General features: G+C 36.4%; 1 protein-coding gene across 2 annotated transcripts in view; it reads left to right on the top strand.

Annotated features, from left to right (window-relative positions):
• TDRD5 (tudor domain containing 5) overlaps nucleotides 1-20,174 on the top strand; it is a 91,939-nt gene that overhangs the window by 17,134 nt on the left and 54,631 nt on the right. For both annotated transcript variants that reach the window (XM_044267311.1, XM_044267310.1), the window contains exons 5-6: nucleotides 5,319-5,402; nucleotides 8,222-8,278. In XM_044267311.1, the coding sequence (XP_044123246.1) occupies nucleotides 5,319-5,402; nucleotides 8,222-8,278 (141 nt within the window). The remainder of the gene's footprint in view (nucleotides 1-5,318; nucleotides 5,403-8,221; nucleotides 8,279-20,174) is intronic.

Genomic DNA, 20,174 nt, shown 5'->3' with positions numbered 1-20,174 from the left:
TTGCACTGAACTTTTAATTTGCGACCAAGGAGTTGATCATTTTTATGTGAATTAGGTGGTGTGCTTGGTGTTGCATGTAAGAAAAAGATGCTTTTTGCTTTTTTATTTTCCTTGATGACCTGGCCCAGCTGTCTTTTTAAGAGTATCGTGGACAAGCAAGCAACTGGATATATTAAACAGTTACTCTCAGCAGGAGCTGTTTGTTGGGTTCATTAATGCAGTTTTGGAAGTTGTGTTCCCTGGCCAACTAAAAGGAGCTGTTCCCTATCTGTTCTTGTGAGTTTGGATGAAATTTTTAGTATGGCAAGGCACATTCCATAGTGTCTGGTTTCTTGTCAGATGAGGTACCTAACAAGTATTTCAGCAGTTGAAGACTTTGCTTCTATGTGTGTCAGTGCCAGTTTTGTGATCTTGATCACAAGTGTATTTATGTTTTACCATATGGTCGAAGGACTGCAGAATATTCCTCTAAGATGTCATTTCTGTTCCTTTCTGCTTTTAGCTTCATGCCTCTTCTTTCCAAAATGCTCCCACCCTCATGTTTCCAAATATCACCCAGGTGTCTGTTTTTAAAATTGTTTCTTATTACAAAGTAATAAAGATTGATTGGAGAAGATTTGAAATATAGGAAAGCACAGAAGAAAATAAAAATCACCTATAATTTATCACTCAGCAAAGTTAACTTTTTCTTTGAAAATTTTTATTTAAATTCCAGTGAACATGCAGTAGTATATTAGTTTCAGGGGGTACAGTGTAGTGGTTCGGCACTTTGTATGTCACCCGGAGCTTGTCACAAGTGCACGCCTTCATCTCTATCCCCCGTTTTTCCCATCCTACCATTCCTTCCCCTCTGGTGACCATCAGTTTGTTCTCTACAGTTAAGTCTGTTTCTTGGTTTTTCTCTCTCTCTTTTCCCCCCACTTTGCTCATTGGTTTTGTTTCTTACATTGCACAAAGGACTAAAATCATATATTTGTCTTTCTGACGGACTGATTTTGAAAGGCATACATGCACCCTAGTGTTTATAGCAGTATTAGCTACAATAGCCAAACTATGGAAACAGCATCGATCAACTGATAATGGATAAAGAAGATATGGATAAAGAAGATATGGTGTATATATATACACAGTGTAATATTGCTCAACCGTAGAAAAGAAGGAAATCTTGCCATTTGCAATGACATAGATGGAGCTAAAGAGTATTATGCTAAGCGGCGCTCTCTTTCTTTCTTTCTTTTTCTTTTTAAATAAAATTAGAATCATTCTGGCCCAGGTTTGTGACCTGCTTTTTTTTTTAGTCCTAACTGTAAGTTGTGAACATCCCACATTAAGTATTGTAATGCAACATAATTTTTATTGGTAGTAGGATGCACGGTAATTTAACTTGTAACCTTGATTAGGCATTAAGCCTGTTTCTAGTGTTTGTTATTAAAAATAGCCTTGTGATGAAAATCATTACTTCACAGGATAAGTTTCTGGAGCAACAATCACTGCATCAAAAAAAAATTGTATTTTTAGGGGCGCCTGGGTGGCTCAGTGGGTTAAGCCTCTGCCTTCAGCTCAGGTCATGATCTCAGGGTCCTGGGATCGAGTCCCGCATCGAGCTCTCTGCTCGGCGGGGAGCCTGCTTCCTCCTCTCTCTCTCTGCTTGCCTCTCCACCTACTTATGATCTCTGTCTGTCAAATAAATAAATAAAATCTTTTAAAAAATGTATTTTTATGTGGTTAGGTTGTCTTTCATAAAAGTTGTTTTAGTTAACACTTAGATAAGGTGTGTGTATGGAGAGTGCTTCTTTTTTTGTACCTTTGCTAGTACCCAGCATAGATGACCTCTCCCTCCCCACCAACCCAGGCTATTAGATCTCCCGTTGCTTTCCTAATGCTTTTAAGGATATTACCCTTTCATGACACTCTGTGAGTCTTTTCATGATATTTATCATAATTGCAATTATATATTTATGATTATTTCATGTTTGTCTCCCCATACTAGACCACCAGGTTCCAGAACGGCAGTGACCATTTCTAATTTATTTACCCTGTATATCCACTGTGGAGCACATAGTATGTGTTCAGAACATTTTTGTTGAATGAATAAGTGTGCATTATTGTAAAAATAATTTTCCACTTTGATAGGCAAGTAACTATATCTGACTAGTGTCTCTTTCTTAGAGGTTAAGCTTCATGCTTTTATTGCCTAATGTTACTATTTATCAATTGCCTATTTATGTTTTTGTCCATTTTTTTGAGGAGTACCATTTTCTGACTCAAAGTTCTTCTGTCTCTTCTCTAATCCTAGAGACTCCTATTTGAATATGGTATTTTTTTCTCCTGTCACTTTCCATCTTTATTTATGCCCCTGTAATATAATTTTTGTTTGATTGATTTATTATCCATTCTTTGTGTTTGCTAGGTAGGCATCTGAGACTGAATATTATCGAAATCAGTGTTGCCTCAGATTATTTCCTTGTGTCAATCACTGATTACCTTCCTTTCTCACTGCCCTTAGCCCTGTAACTTCTACCCTCCAAGTATAGATATCCCCAAGATTAGCTGCACTTTAAGAAATCTTCCCTATCCCATTCAGCTTAAAGTCATCTTAATTTAGTGATCTAGCTTGAGGCAAAAACCATTTTTTTTCTTCTTGAGAAGCATTCTGTTCCTAGCTAAGAACCTATCATTTTGACATCTTAAGCCCAGGCCTGGTGACTGTTTTCTTTAAAGGGCCACATGGTAAATATGGCCCAGATCCAAATGGTCTCTTTTGTAAACACTCAACTCTGCCCTTGTAGTGTGACACACAGTCATGTAGGTAATGTGTAAATGAGTGAGTGTGGCATGTTCCAGTAAGATTTTATTTATGAATACTGAAATTTGAGTGTCATATAATTTTCATGTGTCACAATATATTCATTTTATGTTTTTCCCCCTACTACTTAAAAATATTGAGACTATTCCAAGCTTATGGGCAGTACAAACATAGATGGCAAAGGCCAGGTTTGGCGCCTGGGCTGTCCTTTCCTGACCCTGTCCCAAGCCATGCTCCAGAGAGAAAAATCACATTTGTAATTTTCATCCTGTCATTACCTCTCAGTTTCCTGAACTTTTGGAATTTGTTAAAAAAACAGCAAAAACCTACATCTGTGTTCCAGGGTCCTTTAGCTTTCCTCCTAAAACTTGCAGTCTTAGAGCCTTTTTCCCTGGGCCTCCTATTATTCATCCCTATTGAATCAGCAGTTCCCTTACCTGCACTGGAATCTTTCCTAATTTCTGCAGATTCCACGTTCCACCTTATAATGTCCCCTCATCTTAGCGACCCGGTGAAGACTCCCTTCCAGAGAGTTGCAGTGGATTTCCTGTTGGTTGTCCACCCCTCTTATATCATTTTCTGCTGACACATTAAAATTCTGATTATGTCTCTCCCTTGCTGAAAATCTCAAGTTTTTTTTTTTTTTAATATAACCAAGTAAAACTCCTTTGTTTGTAGGTATTCTGTAGTCCTTCCTTCTCTGTTCTTCATTATTATCTCCCACTACTTAGTGCCTTCAGGCGAGTTATTTTTTCCCCCTTTTCACCTGTGCTCATTAAGTTCCTTATGGCTTCCTTGCCATCTCTACCACCCTTCAAGGCCCTTCAGAAAGGAGGCTTTCCTTGTATTTATAACCTAATGTGATAATAGATCCTTCTGCATTTCTGTCCCTCTTCAGTGATGCTCTGAGGCGGCCTTAGGTTATAGCAGTTTATGCTTTTATCTCCTTTCCCTACTTAATTTTAAGTGGCTTGAGAGGAATGACACTGATGTGTCCCTTTTTTTTTGGTCCCTTGCAACACCTAGCACAGTAATAATATAAGAAGTCGTTATACTGACTCTTCTCATGGGGGGGAGCGTGTCGGGATGTGAGGAATCCGTTCCCTTTAGATTTTCTTAGCTGTTCCCTGGGAGAGCTTTGGCGAGTTCCCTGATGGCAGATACAGAAGAATCATGAAGAACACAAGCCCAGGGCTGAGGCTTTTTGTGAAAGCTAGTGATACAATCCTAAGAATCTAGTCTCCACCCCCATCCCCTTTTCCTGTTAATCTTACAAGATACTGAAACTGTCTTCATTTTCCAGATGAAGAAACTGACACCTGAGAGGTTATACAGTTTGTAAGTAATGACAGGCCAAGTGACAACAAGAAAGATGAAAAAATAGAAAGTTTAGAAGGAAAAAATAATAATGATTCTATGTGGTAGGATTTTAGGGTAGTGTGTTTTTCATTATACCTTTGTGTCTTTTCTAGCATCTATTTTTCCCGCTTACTTTAAATATGTATATTTAAACATACATGCTTTAAATAAACATGTTTAAACATTACTATCTTTAAACATACATTATGAATCTTCTGCTTTAAATCATCCCATCTCAGATGTTGTGGTTTTACTGGGAGAAATGTGAATCCATGGTCTTTGATTCACTTAGGTCTCCCCTGCCATGGCTGTTTACTGGGTGGGAATATCTTCATAGGTGCCATGCTTCCCTGACTGTGACTGCCTGTGTTTCTGGATTATTTTTCCATATAGTCCTGTATATCATCTTCTATCTTACTGGGACCTCTATACCTTTGGTTTGTCTCAGCAAACATCCTTAGACCCCTGTTGTCTTAGCTCATGCCTCTCCTGTCTTTATTCCCTGCCTATCGCATTTGGATAGTCCTCCATCACTTCCTCACCTTATTTTTCTGCTTTCTCAACTCCCTGAACTGTCTCCCCTTTCCCTCCAACTCTAAGGACTGGGCCTTGCTGCAGAACTCTGAATACTGAAGCCATCAGATAGTTACTCCACCTTCTGACCCACGTTCTGTATCCCGCCTGGTTCTTTCTCTTCTTTCCTGTTAGAACAGAAGAGCTTTCCCTCCCTGCCCTGGCTCACATTCTTTCCTGCCTCCCAGGACCTTCTGCCATTCAGTCCCTTCCTTGCATTTGGCATTCACTAGGCATGTATTTAACAAACACCGAACTTTAATAAACAGAAAAAAATTAACAAAAATCCTTTCTGGGTAAGAGTAGGAGATTGAGTAGGAGTTTGAAAAATGGAACACTCTAGAATCTGATTGTTTCAGAGAATGTTAATTACCCTGGAAACTTGCAGAGTGTTTAGTTTTATAGATTTCATCTACTCTAAATATATTTTATATGGTATGAAATGTAACAATGCCTCTTAAGAATTTACCCATTTGATTGAAAGACATTTCCTGTGGTAGGTGTTTCCTTTTACATATTGTTCAGATTTATCTTTGATCTTTTTCTTTTTGGATTATAACTTGAACTTTTTTTTTCATAGCTGGAGAACACATTCAAATCAGTTATTGCACAGATTGGACCTGGCGGGACTATCAATCCAGAACTAAAACATAAGATACAATTTGTAAGTATTTTCTGTTTCTGGGAAATGAATAGGAATAATCAATTACACATTTAGATCTCATTTGTGGTTAAATTTTCTTTGCCTGTGAGTATTTATTTTATACTTAATATCTGATCTTTTTAAATGTATTGCAAATGGAATGGCTATTCCTTTAAGATCAGAAAAAAATTACTCCTAATAATTTTTAATGTTCTCGAAATTATTTAGCAAATGGAATTCTTCCATGCTGTCTTCTTTTTTTTCTTCCTCTTACCCCCATAAATCATTGTTAGCAAACAGTTCAAGGTATTTCCAGTATCAGTTTCATATATATGGATGTCAAATATTATTCTAAACATTACATGGCATTCCACTCTGCCAGTGCACTATCTTTCATTTATGAGATCTGGGGTTGATTATGTTGCGGTTTCTAGCTTTGGCTATTAAAAAAATGTTACAGTTAATGTCCTTGAACATGTGTCTGGAAGCAGACTTGTCAAAGGCATTGAATAATTTAGTTTTGGTCATTAATACTTAATCTCCCTCTAAAAGATCTGAACAGATTTGTATTCCCATTGATGGTGAAATGTTACTATCCAATAATGTTTAATTTATACCTCTTGATTTTTATATTGAGCATCTTTTCATATGCTTAGTAGCCATTTGTATTTATTTATTTTTTAAGATTTTATTTATTTACTTGAGAGAGAGAGCACAAGAAGGGAGAGGGTGAGAGGGAGAAGCAGACTCCCTGCTGAGCAGGGAGTCCCATGCAGGACTCAGTCCTGGGATTCCAGGATCATGACCTGAGCAGAAGGCAGTTGCTTAACCAACTGAGCCACCCAGGCACCCCTCCATTTATATTTCTTATGTGAATTACCTGTTCATGTCTTTGGCCTAATTTGTTGTTTTTCCTTTTTAATTTGTGAAAGCTCTTTGGCTGTTAATGAATCAAACTAAAGGTTATGTACACTTAAAATTTGGTGGAAGCTATTCTTATCTGAATGATCAGAGTGCCTTTACGACTCTTACTCCTTTATATTTATTCCATTTCAGATGTCGTGGTTTTATTGGGCGAAATGCAAAAACCCTATTTTTTCATTCAAACCCTATTTTTTTGTTTGGACGTTTGGCCATGTACCCAATGATTATTTATTTAAGGATATTCAATATGATTTTTTTACAATAACAAAAAATTAAAGAAAAGTTAAACGTTCATTGGTAAAGGATTGGTTAGATTAATTACCCAAACTACACAGTATCATGAGGCTTATAAGAAAATTTTTGTATATTTTAGTTAATTTACATGGCAGTATCTTCTTGACATATTAAAACAGATTTTATAGAATAGCATGTTTAGTATTGTCCTTTCAAGTAAAATCATGTATAATGTGTGTGTCTACATGAAGAGGTTCTTAAAGGATGATTTATGAAAAGCAGCAATAACTATCTCTGGTCATAGGATTTTGGAACCATTTTTATATTTTTCTGAAGCTTGATTTAGAATTTTTATTGAAACATGTAATATTTGGAAAAATCTGGATGACACAAAGCTTTTTATACTTTGAGATAGAGTAATTTAGGAATTTTTCCTAAAAAATAGTTGGACAAGTGTGCAATATGCAAATATGAAAATAATTATAATTGTGACAATAAAACACAGGACACAGCCATAAATAGAGGATCAAGTAAGTAAATTTAGGTATATCAAATAATCTGAAAACTCTATAGCTAGTAAACATGTTGATCCATATTTACTGACATGTAGAGTTGCTTATGGTATGATAATAAAAAAAACTTGTTATATGGGATGCCTGGGTGGCTCAGTTGGTTAAGCAGCTGCCTTCGGCTCAGGTCATGATCCCAGGGTCCTGGGATGGAGTCCCACATCAGGCTCCTTGCTCGGCAGGGAGCCTGCTTCTCCCTCTGACTCTGCCTGCCTCTCTGTCTGCCTGTGCTCACTCGCTCTCTCCCTCTGTCTCTGACAAATAAATAAATAAAATCTTTAAAAAAAAAAAAAACTTGTTATAGAAATGGTGACTTTATTTTTATATTAAAGACCGGTATTTTTATTTGCATATGGGCAACAAAAACTATGATAACTTTTTCTTTTCTTTTCTTTTCTTTTTTTTTAAAGATTTTATTTATTTATTAGACAGAGAGAGATCACAAGCAGGCAGAGAGGCAGGCAGAGAGAGAGAGAAGGAAGCGGGCTCCCGGCTGAGCAGAGAGCCCGATGCGGGGCTCGATCCCAGGACCCTGGGATCATGACCTGAGCCGAAGGCAGCGGCTTAACCCACTGAGCCACCCAGGCACCCCTATGATAACTTTTTCTTTGCTTAACTGAATTTTTCAAAGTTTTCTATAGTATTCATTTTCTTTTCTACCATTTAAAATGTTTGAGAGGTGCCTGGCTGACTCACTCAGTAGAGCATGTGACTCTCGATCTCGGGGTTGTGAGTTCGATCCCCACACTAAGTGTTATGGTTACTTAAATATAAAATATTTAAAATAAAATGCTTGAAATTATGCTTTAGAATATTTACTTTATGTAAGCTAAAGCTAACTATGTTTTCTAAAGAATTGTAGGAATTTCTGGAGAGCTGTGGCATTGCAGTACTGTGCAAGAATGATTTCTCAACTCTGGAAATGTTGGAAGCCTTTTTTTTGTTATTGTTTTTTAAAAACTGATTTTAAAAGTATTGTGACTTTTAATTCATTCACTCACTAATCTTATTTTTTTCTTTGTTACTATTTAAGTTTATAGTGTTTTTATTTTGATATTTTGTTAGCCAGAATCCTAATAATGTCTATTTATATTGTATTGTATTTTCTGTTAGGTAGTATCCAAGTTTCCGGAGGGTTTGCTTATTTCTAAACTGCTCAGAGAGTTTGAGGTGAGTATTTTATTTTTCATCAGCCATGTTTATTTTTTTATTTCTTAGGTTTCTTTGATGTGTAGAAATTTTGTGTCTACTCCTTGGATCCTCCAGGTCTATGTGGTACTTCAACATTTTGTTTTGCATTTTACTATCATTTTCTTTACTAAAAGAGTTAAGAATATGGTACTTTATAAGTACCTCATTATACATAGGATATCTTTACCATTTAATGTTATGATAATAGAATAAAAGTTGATTTATTTTTAAGGTCTGGCAATGCCAGGTGTCAGTGGGGATTTGGAAAAACAGAATATGTCATCCATTTCTTGTGAGACAAAACCCCTTTGGAGTTTTGACAGTATGAGAGTTGAAGATAAGCACCCCCAGTGGTCCAGCGTTTCCACTTCTACCTACATACTATAGAGAAACTCTTACGTGTGTGCGCGTGGAGACCTGCATAAGGCATGTGCATCTGGCAGCAGAGACAAAAATTGGAAACAGATTAAATGACTGTCAGTAGGAGAATGGATAAATAGAGACTGACATTTATGTGATGGAATAATACATTGTAGATAAAATAAGCTAGGTTTATTCTGCAACATGGATCATCATCTGTTTAGTGAAAAAATCAAGTTGCGGAATGGTAATTTAGACCCTGTCACATAGCCAGTTTAAAAAAATGGTAAGATCTGGGTACATACTAGCTCTATGCTGGGCTCTGTTCTGAATGCTTTTCATATTGTAGTTCATTTGATTTTTCACAACAGACAGAAGCACAAGAAGTAACTTGCCTAAGGGGCAGGTAGTAACAGATGGAGTCAGGATTTGAATCCCAGGTTTTGAATCCTGAATCTTAACTTCTATGCCATGGAAACTGTCATATATATAAACAGATATAAACAGGTTTTGTGAGATACTACAGCATAATGGTTAAATACATTAGCTTCTATGTGCTGGTTTATAAATGATATCTAAAGTCAGGATAACTAACTTAGAGAGTTTTGCCAAGTTTCAATGGCTTAAAAATGAAATACTTAGAACAGTGCCTGCCACATAGTAATTGTTCAATAAATATTAACTCTTAGAAGAAAGAAAAGATTGAAAAGATAGGCATCATCCCTTGGAAATGATGGAGAAGACTTAAGTTCCCATTGTTTTAAAAATTGGAATCTTTTTGTGCCACAAAATTTTAGACTTAAAACAAAGGGTCTTGGTGACGAACCAGCAAATTAACTTACCTTATAAGGAAATTCCAGAATAAAGTCTGTAAGAGAATATGACTTATCACAGAATTTATGGGTAAAATCAGTCTCCTATGCCAGAGTCACAGCTGAAAGTGAAGAGTTTTATACCACAGTCAAATGTAGCTTGTAATAACAGTTTAAGGTGTTAAGCTTGCAAGTCAGCAATCTTGGAGAAGTTAAAACCTTTTAATGTTATAGCGAAGCTCTTTGCTTTTCTTAGTAAACAGGCAGAAATTCAGCTTCATGATTAGAAGTATACAGTAAGTACAGATTTATTTTAACTTTTGTTCTAACTTATAAAAACATTTGCTTAACCCTTTATTTATCCAGTGTGATAAAAAAGCTACCTGTTTGATTTGCCCTCTTGAACTACCTGTTTGGTAGTCTGTGTTCAAAATGGCTCGTTCAGTTGTTAATTGAAGGGAAAATATTGTAGTGGCAGCATAGTTTTTGGCTTTTCCTGAGGCTCCACATAAAGACAGAGAAACTAGATAGCAAAACTAAAAGTCCACTGATAATATCTACAACAAAATTGGGTAATATATTTTCTAAGAACAGTTTTGTGGAGAGTAATTACCAGCAGCTACAAGGAAGGTCTTCATGATACCAGTGTCTGTGTCAGGAGAAAATAGAAGGAGATAAGGGAGCCGATTTCTGATGGGTCTGGGAATAAAAAATTACAAAGTAACTGTAAGATAATTAACTAGACAGTATAGCAAGCCATTTAAAAAATGGCAGCTGAAAGTGGATAATACTTTACTATATCTAATAGCAGAGAGTGTTTCATGGTAAGGCTTGAATCAGGCTGGAGCATTGTAGCCTCTGTGAATTCTTGAAATGGACAGGCCAGAGTTCCCTTCCAGATAGGACCAGACATGAGAGAAAAATTGAGCAGGATAGGGACCATATTTTTAATTTGAGTGTCGTTGACCATGTTATACTTGTTTGAAGTGTACTTCATGGCAACTCAACAAGTTTAAATATGATGCTATTCTCACCACTATTGTAGCTGCCATCTGTCACCATACAGCACAACACGAGTACATCATTGACTATATTCCTTATGCTATGCCTTTAATTACATCATTGACTATATTCTTTATGCTATGCCTTTATTCCTGTGACTTACTCATTCCATAACTGGAACCTGCATCTCGCACTCCCTTTGACCAGTTTCCCATCCTCCCCATCCACTGCCTTCTGGCAACCATCAGTTCTCCGTGTTTACAGGTCTGATTCTTTTTTTTTTTTTTTAATATTCCAACTATGAGTGAAGTCGTGTGGTATGTCTTTCTCAGTCTGACTTATTTCACTTAGCATTGTACCCTCTAGGCCCATCCATGTTGTTGCAGATGACAAGATCCTCTCCTTTTCTATGGCTGTGTAATACTCCTGTGTGTACACCACATCTTCCTTATCCATTCATCTATTGATGGACTCTTGGGTTGGTTCCATTATTTTGGGTGTTGTAAATAATATTGCAAGAAACATAGGGGTACATAGATTAAATTAATGTTTTCATTTTCTTTGGGTAAATCCCTAATAGTAAAATTATTGGATCATACGGTATTTTTATTTTTAATTTTTTGAGGAACTTTTGTGGCTGTACTAAGGTACTATATTTCTTAACAGTATATGAGAATAGTAGAAGGAGGTCTGAAGCAGAAAAGCAGTCCAGGATGTTATACAAATTAGGAAAATGAATTTCACCTAAAATATGCAACAGAAGAGGATCAGAACCAAACATCTTCACTATGTTAAGAAAAAAAGAGAATAAGGAGAAGAGTAATTTATCTATAGATAGTGAAAGCATGTCAGAAATGCATGCCCTTAATACAGATAAAAACTGAAGCCTACTTTTTCAAAAAGATACATTAAGATACATAAGATACATTAAGAAGTATTGTTCTTTCATGAACAATATAAATCTGAAGTATATGAATTTGAAAATAAGGTGATAATAGACTGGGCAGAATTAGAAAGAAAAGAAAAAAATCATTTCTAAAATGAAGACTAAACTGCAAAGATGATAAGAGCAAAATTATGACAGATAATGCCCTCAGGAAAAAAGAAAACAGGTAAGTATGAGGAACATTTTGAAAATTCAGAGGAAATGAAGGAGGCTCTGGGTATCTAGGCATAAAAAGTCTCTGTAATGTTTTTGAAATCTAGTGAGAAACTCAGGCATGCAAATAAATTAAGATGATATGTATGAGTAGCTTATATTGGAATAATCTTGAAGATAAGTATTATAAATTCTGGACAAAGTTTAAAAAAACCACTGTCTGAAGGTAGTACTAAATCAATATCTAAAAGTAGGCAGAGGTGCACCTGGGCGGCTCAGTGGGGTAAAGCCTCTGCCTTTGGCTCAGGTCGTGATCTCAGGGTCCTGGGATTGAGCCCTACATCAGGCTCTCTGCTTGACAGGGAGCCTGCCTCCCCCTTTCGCTCTGCCTGTCTCTCTGCCTACTTGTGATCTCTGTCTGTCAAATAAATAAATAAAATCTTTAAGAAAAATATAAAGTAAAAGTAGGCAGAAACTGGACAGGATTCACCATCTGGAAGAGGGAATGACACCTTTTTTATTTGTCTAGATTTTGGCCTGATGGCAGGCCTCATCCAATGTTTGGAATTTTGGATTTGGACAAAAACCAGAAGTATATACTGGCTTGAAGAACCAGAGGACAGTGTTTAGAGCTGTGTAAGCAGCTGAAAGATGAAGGGAGAAATTTTAGGATAGAGAGAGCTACAGAGGAGGAACAACAAATTCTGCACATAAATTCTGCCCAAATCTCTGGTTGATAGTTGAACTATGCATAGTTGCAGCAGGGTCAAAGTAGTCTAGTAAGTCTAAAAGAATTAACTATATTTCAGCTGTTGACCATCACAGAGAGGCAGAATTTAAGTTCGGCCAAATTCATGGCCTGCTTAAACAAAGCAAAAAGCAGTTGGCTTAAAAGGAATAAGAACAATTCCAGAGTTTTTTTGGTATATCATTCATCATGTCCAGGATACAAACCAATTTACTAAATCAGAAACAAAATATAATTAAGAAACAAAATATGATCCTTAGTGAAGAGAAAGAGTAATCAATGGAAATATTGGTGATGCAGATGTTGAAGTTAGAAAAAGGGTTTTAAAGAGCTTTTATAGTCCTGTTAAGGGATATAAAGAAATATGTGTTCATACTGGATGAACAGGTAACATGCCTTACTGGAGAAAAACTATAAAAAAAAAAGATTTTCTAAAAGTTAAAAAAAAATTCACTGAAGTTATCTTAACAAATTAGAAGTGGCAGAAGAAAGCCCTGGTGAACTTCAAGACAGATCAATAGAAATGGTTCAATCTGAAGAATAGAGAAAATAAATGGAAAGATTAAAAAAAGCAGAGTCAAAAAATAAAAAATAAAAAGCAGAGTCTGGGGGCGCCTGGGTGGCTCAGGGGGTTAAGGCCTCTGCCTTCAGCTCAGGTCATGATCCCAGGGTCCTGGGATCGAGCCCCGCATCGGGCTCCCTGCTCAGCGGGGACCCTGCTTCCTCCTCTCTCTCTGCCCACTTGTGATCTCTGTCAAATAAATAAATAGATAAATAAATAAAATCTTAAAAAAAAAAAAAAGCAGAGTCTGAGAGACTGGTGGGACAATATCAGGTGGTCTAACATAGATATAATTGGTGATGAGTGAAAGAAAGGAGAGAAAATAGGAAAATATTTGAAAAAATAATGGCTGAAAATATTCCAAATTTTTGTGAAAGAAGTTTACAGATTTAAGAAGCCCAGATAAATTTACACAGTGAATATAAAGAACACTTCACACAGGCACATCAAACTGCAGAAAACCAGAGATAATTAGAAAATTCTGAAAGCACCCAGAGAAAAATGATTTTCAGAGAAGATCCTGAAAGCAGTGAAATGTATACAGAGGAATAATGACACAAATGATGGCTGACTTCTCATTAGAAACAATAAAGACTAAAAACAAGTGGAGGGACATCTTTAAAGTGCTCATAGGAAAAATAATGTTAGGCCAAAATTTTATACCTATTGATAGTAGTGTTCAAGAATGAAGGTAAAATAAAGACATTTTCAAATAATCAAAAATTTCAAATTAATAGTAAGCAGCCCTGCACTATAAGAAATTCTAAAGAACATTCTTCAGGCTGAACAAAATGATGCTAGATTGCACTTAAATCCACAGGGAGAATTGAAGAGCATGGGAAATGGTAAGTGGTCTTTTATATATAAGACTCTTCTTTCATCACTTAAATATATGACTGCTTTAAGCAAAAATTATAACATTGTGTAACTGGGTTTATAGCATGTAGATGATGTGGATGTAATGCACATGAAAACCAGAGCATAACTGAAGTACATTGAGCTATGAGGTTCTTTATATTTTATGTGAGGTAGTACAGTGATATCGAAAATTAAGGGTGTAAAAAATAGCCATAAAAATGCAGAGTTGCAGCTATAAAAACAGTAGATAAATTAAAATGGAATTATACAGAGCTACTCAGTGAACCCAAAGGAAGATGGGGTTTATTGTTCAGCTGTCTTGCTTGAAAGACAACAATGGAACAAAGTTTGAGAGGAACGGAATACAGATGGAATCAGAAGAAATTAAATAGAAAAATGTTGGGGCATCTGGGTGGCTTAGTCAGTTATACATCTGACTCTTGATTTTAGCTCAGGTCTTGATCTCGGGGTTGTGAGTTCGAGCCCCATATTGGGCTCTACAGTGGACATGGAGCTTACTTAAAAAAATAGCAAAATAGTAGCTATAAATCCAATTATATTAATTTCATAAATGTAAGTGGGTGAAATATTAGAATTAATGAAATTGTGAGAGGATGTAAAGATGCAACTAGCTAACATTAACAAGAAACACTGTAAATATAAAGACAGAGACTAAAAGTGAAAGATGGATAAGACATACATGAAATAAGCAAAAAATAACTGAATTGATTTTTAAAATTGAGATAAAGCAGAGTTCAAGGCAATATGTATTATCAGAGGGCCATTATATAAGGATAGAGGATCGATTCTTTTTTTTTTTTAGTTTAGTTTTGTTTTTTTGAATTTATTTAATTTTTTTAATAAACATATAATGTATTTTTATCCCCAGGGGTACAGGTCTGTGAATCGCCAGGTTTACACACTTCACAGCACTCACCATAGCACATACCCTCCCCAATGTCCATAACCCTACCACCCTCTCCCTTCCCCACTCCCCCCAGCAACCCTCAGTTTGTTTTGTGAGATTAAGAGTCACTTATGGTTTGTCTCCCTCCCGATCCCGTCTTGTTTCATTTTTTTCCTTCCCTACCCCCCAAGCCCCCCATGTTGCATCTCCACTTCCTCCTATCAGGGAGATCATATGATAGTTGTCTTTCTCCACTTGACTTATTTCACTAAGCATAATACCCTCTAGTTCCATCCATGTTGTCGCAAATGGCAAGATTTCATTTCTTTTGATGGCTGCATAGTATTCCATTATGTATATATACCACATCTTCTTTATCCATTCATCTGTTGGTGGACATCTAGGTTCTTTCCATAGTTTGGTTATTGTAGACATTGCTGCTATAAACATTCGGGTGCACGTGCCCCTTTGGATCACTACGTTTGTATCTTTAGGGTAAATACCCAGTAGTGCAATTGCTGGGTCATAGCATAGCTCTATTTTCAACTTTCTGAGGAACCTCCATGCTGTTTTCCAGAGTGGTTGCACCAGCTTGCATTCCCACCAACAGTGTAGGAAGGTTCCCCTTTCTCCACATCCTCCCCAGCATCTGTCGTTTCCTGACTTGTTAATTTTAGCCATTCTGACTGGTGTGAGGTGATATCTCATTGTGGTTTTGATTTGTATTTCCCTGATGCCGAGTGATGTGGAGCACTTTTTCATGTGCCTGTTGGCCACCTGGATGTCTTCTTTGCAGAAATGTCTGTTCCTGTCCTCTGCCCATTTCTTGATTGGATTATTTGTTCTTTGGGTGTTGAGTTTGCTAAGTTCTTTATAGATTTTGGACACTAGCCCTTTATCTGATATGTCTTTTGCAAATATCTTCTCTCATTCTGTCAGTTATCTTTTGGTTTTGTTAACTGTTTCCTTTGCTGTGCAAAAGCTTTTGATCTGATGAAATCCCAAAAGTTCATTTTTGCCCTTGCTTCCCTTGCCTTTGGCGATGTTCCTTGGAAGAAGTTGTTGCGGCTGAGGTCGAAGAGGTTGCTGCCTGTGTTCTCTTCAAGGATTTGGATGGATTCCTTTCTCACATTGAGGTCCTTCATCCAATTTCAGTCTATTTTCGTGTGTGGTGTAAGGAAATGGTCCAATTTCATTTTTCTGCATGTGGCTGTCCAGTTTTCCCAACACCATTTATTGAAGAGGCTGTCTTTTTTTCCATTGGACATTCTTTCCTGCTTTGTCAAAGATTAGTTGACCATAGAGTTGAGGGTCTATTTCTGGGCTCTCTATTCCGTTCCATTGATCTATATGTCTGTTTTTGTGTCAGTACCATACTGTCTTGATGATGACAGCTTTGTAATAGAGCTTGAATTCTGGAATTGTGATGCTACCAACTTTGGCTTTCTTTTTCAATATTCCTTTGGCTATTCAAGGTCTTTTCTGGTTTCATATAAATTTTAGGGTTATTTGTTCCAGTTCTTTGGAAAAAAATGGGGGGATTTTGATAGGGATTGAATTAAATGTGTAGATTGCTTTAGATAGATAGGCATTTTCACAATATTTGTTCTTCCAATCCCGGAGCATGGAACATTTTTCCATTTCTTTGTGTCTTCCTCAATTTCTTTCATGAGTACTTTATAGTTTTCTGAGTACAGATATTTAGTCTCTTTGGTTAGGTTTATTCCTAGGTATCTTATAGTTTGAGGATCAATTCTTTAGGAAGACACAACATTTAAATATGTATTTACCTAATATTTTAAAATAAATGATCCAAAAATTGACAAAATAATGAATTCTACAAATACATTTTCTTTTTCCAGCAATTGATAGAATAGTAAAAAAATGTATAAGGATGTAGAAAATCTGAGCCACCCTCTTTACCATCTTGGTCCATTTTTTAGAATAAGAGACTCAACAGTGCAGAATATACTTTCAATTCAAGTGCATATGAGATATTTGCCAAGATAGAACATTAGTTGGCTTATAGAATTAAGTTCTAACAAATTTCAAAATACCGAAATCTTAAGAGTATGCTTTCTGATTATGAAGGGATTAAATTACAAGTCAAACAACAGATTATTTAAGAATTTAACCTTTCAAATAATTTGAAAGTTAAACACCATTTTCTAAATCATTATTAGGGAAATTAGAAAATATTTCCAACTGAATGATAATGAAAATACAGCATATCAAAATCTGTGAGATGTAGCCAAAGCAGCCCTCACAGGAGAATTGATAGTTCTGAAATGTCTAAATTAGAAAAGAAGAAAATGATAAAATCATCATTGATCTAGGGGTCTACATTAGGCAGGCTAGAAAAAGAGGGGCAAAGTAAACTCAGAACAAGTAGAAGGAACAAAGTGATGAAGCTAAGGATAGAAACCAATAAATTTGCACTTAAAAGAAAATTAAGCCAAATGTTGATTCTTTGGAAGTTCACCAAAATTGGTGAACCACTGGAAACTTAAAAAGAAAAAAATGACACATTATAGTATTATGAAAGAGAGAGACTTTGTCATTATAGATCCTACAGATATAAAATGACAAGGGAATATTTTTTTTTTAAGATTTTTTTTCTATTTATTTATTTGACAGAGAGAAATCACAAGTAGACGGAGAGGCAGAGAGAGAGAGAGAGAGAGAGAGAAGCAGGCTCTCTGCTGAGCAGAGAGCCCGATGCGGGACTCGATCCCAGGACCCTGAGATCATGACCTGAGCTGAAGGCAGCAGCTTAACCCACTGAGCCACCCAGGCTCCCAGACAAGGGAATATTATAAACAACTGTGCGAGTCATTTGATAGCTTAGAAGAAATTAACAAATCCCTTAAAAGATACAAATTGAACCTGAAGAGGAGAATAAAATTGTCTGTATTTGCAGGAAATATGTTTATCTAGGTAGAATATATTCAGGAATCCATGAAAAAACTACTAGAACTAACAAGATACGGTTAATATTTGAAAAACCAGTTACATTTCTATATAATGGCAGAAAACAAATAGAAATTTAGAAATTTCTGTTAAACTTAAGTAACTTGAAAATAAGATTAACAAAGAAATATGAGACATCTACACTGAAAACTACTAAACATTGCTGAGAGAAATGCAAGAGGTAACACATTCATGGCTGAGAAGTCTCAGTATTGTTGTTATGCTTTAGATTCATTATATTCTTCATCACAATTCCTGAAGGCTATTTGTAAACATTGAAAAACCCATGAATTTGTCATATAGGAGCATACATGAAGAGATCCATTCATATGTGCTCAAGTGATTTTTCACAGAGTTGCCAAAGGAATTAAATGGGGAAAGGAATATCTGTTCAGAAAATGGTGCTGGAACAACTGAATATCCATAAAGGAGAAAAATGAACCTCAACCTCATACTGTGTACAAAAGTTAATGTGAGAGATATTATAGACTCAAATGAAAAGGTTGAAAATTAAAGCATCTTGAAGAAAACACGTATTCATAACCTGGGGGTAGATAAAGAGTTTCTTAGGACATAGAAAGCAATAATCGTTTAAAGGAAAATTGATAATGAGATTTTATTAAAATTATATTTAGGAGACTACTTAAAAATTAATAGGCAGATCACAGACTGGGGAGAAATATTTACAATCATACTTCTAAAAAAAGGCTTAAATCCAGAATACATAAAGAACCTTTTGTAGCTCTGTTACAGAAAGCCAGACAATATATTTTAAAAATTGCAAAAAATGAACAGTTTGCAAATGCAGATATGTGCATGCATGATAGTAAATTCTCATACATTTTTAATGCAAGTATAAAATGGTACAACTACTTTCAAAATTGTTCTGTTTCTTATAAAATAACCATATATTTACCCCCTTGACCCAGATGTTTCCCAAGAAAAATCAAAGCCTGTGTCCCTTCACCAAAAGACTTGAACGTATTATTCATAACAGCTTTATACTAAATAGCCCAAACTGAAAACAACCCTATTGTTCACCAGTGGGAAAATGAATAAAGAAATTGTGGTATATTTTTACAGTCAAATACTTATTCACCTTTAAGAAGACATAAACTAATACATGAAACAACATGGATGAATCTGAGAAGCACTTGCTGGTGAACAAAGCCTTATGCAGAATAGTACTGTAGGAGGTTTTCCTACTAGAATAGCTATATGAACACATAAATAAACTCTGTGGTGGAAAAGACTTATTTGTCTCTAGGCAAGGGAGGACTTGCTGAGCTGATGGAAGTGTTCTATGTATGGAACAGGGGTTTGGGTTATACAGTTTAGCTTTTATCAAAGCTATTGAATGGTCACCTGAAGTTTTGAAGTGTTTCAGTGTATGTCAGGTTTTTTTTTTTTTTTTTTTTTTTTTTTTTAGTGTATGTCAGTTTTACCTTAAAAAAAGCTAACGTATTGAAACCAATTAATTATGTGCATGCTAACTTACTTTGGGGTTACGGTTATTGATGTTTGGAGGTTACTCTAAAATGTATAAAAGGATAACATGATTGGTAGGTGGATGGGTAGATAATAAAGCAAATATAGGAGAATACTAATAATTATATCACTGAGCCTGGTAGGTGTTCACTGTCCCAAGTTTTTCACCTCCTGCCATGTTTTACTTTTTTTTTTTTTTAAAGATTTTAATTATTTGAGAGAGAGAGGCAGTGAGAGAGGGAACACAAGCAGGGGGAGTGGGAGAGGGAGAAGCAGACGCTTTGCTGGGCAGGGAGCCTGATGCGGAGCTCGATCCCAGGAACCTGAGATCATGACCTGAGCTGAAGGCAGACACTTGACAACTGAGCCATCCAGGCGCCTCATGTTTGAAATTTTTTATAAGAATATGTGAGAGGGCGCCTGGGTGGCTCAGTGGGTTAGGCCGCTGCCTTCAGCTCAGGTCATGATCTCAGGGTCCTGGGATCGAGTCCCGCATCGGGCTCTCTGCTCAGCAGGGAGCCTGCTTCCTCCTCTCTCTCTCTGCCTACTTGTGATCTCTCTCTCTGTCAAATAAATAAATAAAAATTTTAAAAAAAATATGTGAGAAAAGGGCGCCTGGGTGGCTCAGTGGGTTAAGCCGCTGCCTTCGGCTTGGGTCATGATCTCAGGGTCCTGGGATCGAGTTCCGCATCGGGCTCTCTGCTCAGCAGGGAGCCTGCTTCCCTTCCTCTCTCTCTGCCTGCCTCTCTGCCTACTTGTGATCTCTCTCTCTGTCAAATAAATAAATAAAAATTTAAAAAAAAATATGTGAGAAAAGGGCGCCTGGGTGGCTCAGTGGGTTAAGCCGCTGCCTTCGGCTTGGGTCATGATCTCAGGGTCCTGGGATCGATTTCCCCGTCGGGCTCTCTGCTCAGCAGGGAGCCTGCTTCCCTTCCTCTCTCTCTGCCTGCCTCTCTGCCTACTTGTGATTGCTCTCTGTCAAATAAATAAATAAAATCTTTAAAAAAAAAAGAATATGTGAGAAAAAATGAACAAAGGTAAAGACGTAAGAGAAAGTAACAGATTTTGA

Source organism: Neovison vison, chromosome 10 (assembly GCF_020171115.1).
Source record: "Neovison vison isolate M4711 chromosome 10, ASM_NN_V1, whole genome shotgun sequence".
NCBI classification, from domain to species: Eukaryota; Metazoa; Chordata; class Mammalia; order Carnivora; family Mustelidae; genus Neogale; species Neogale vison.
Note: the sequence above shows the minus strand (reverse complement) of the source record. Positions and strands in the feature narration are given on the sequence as shown.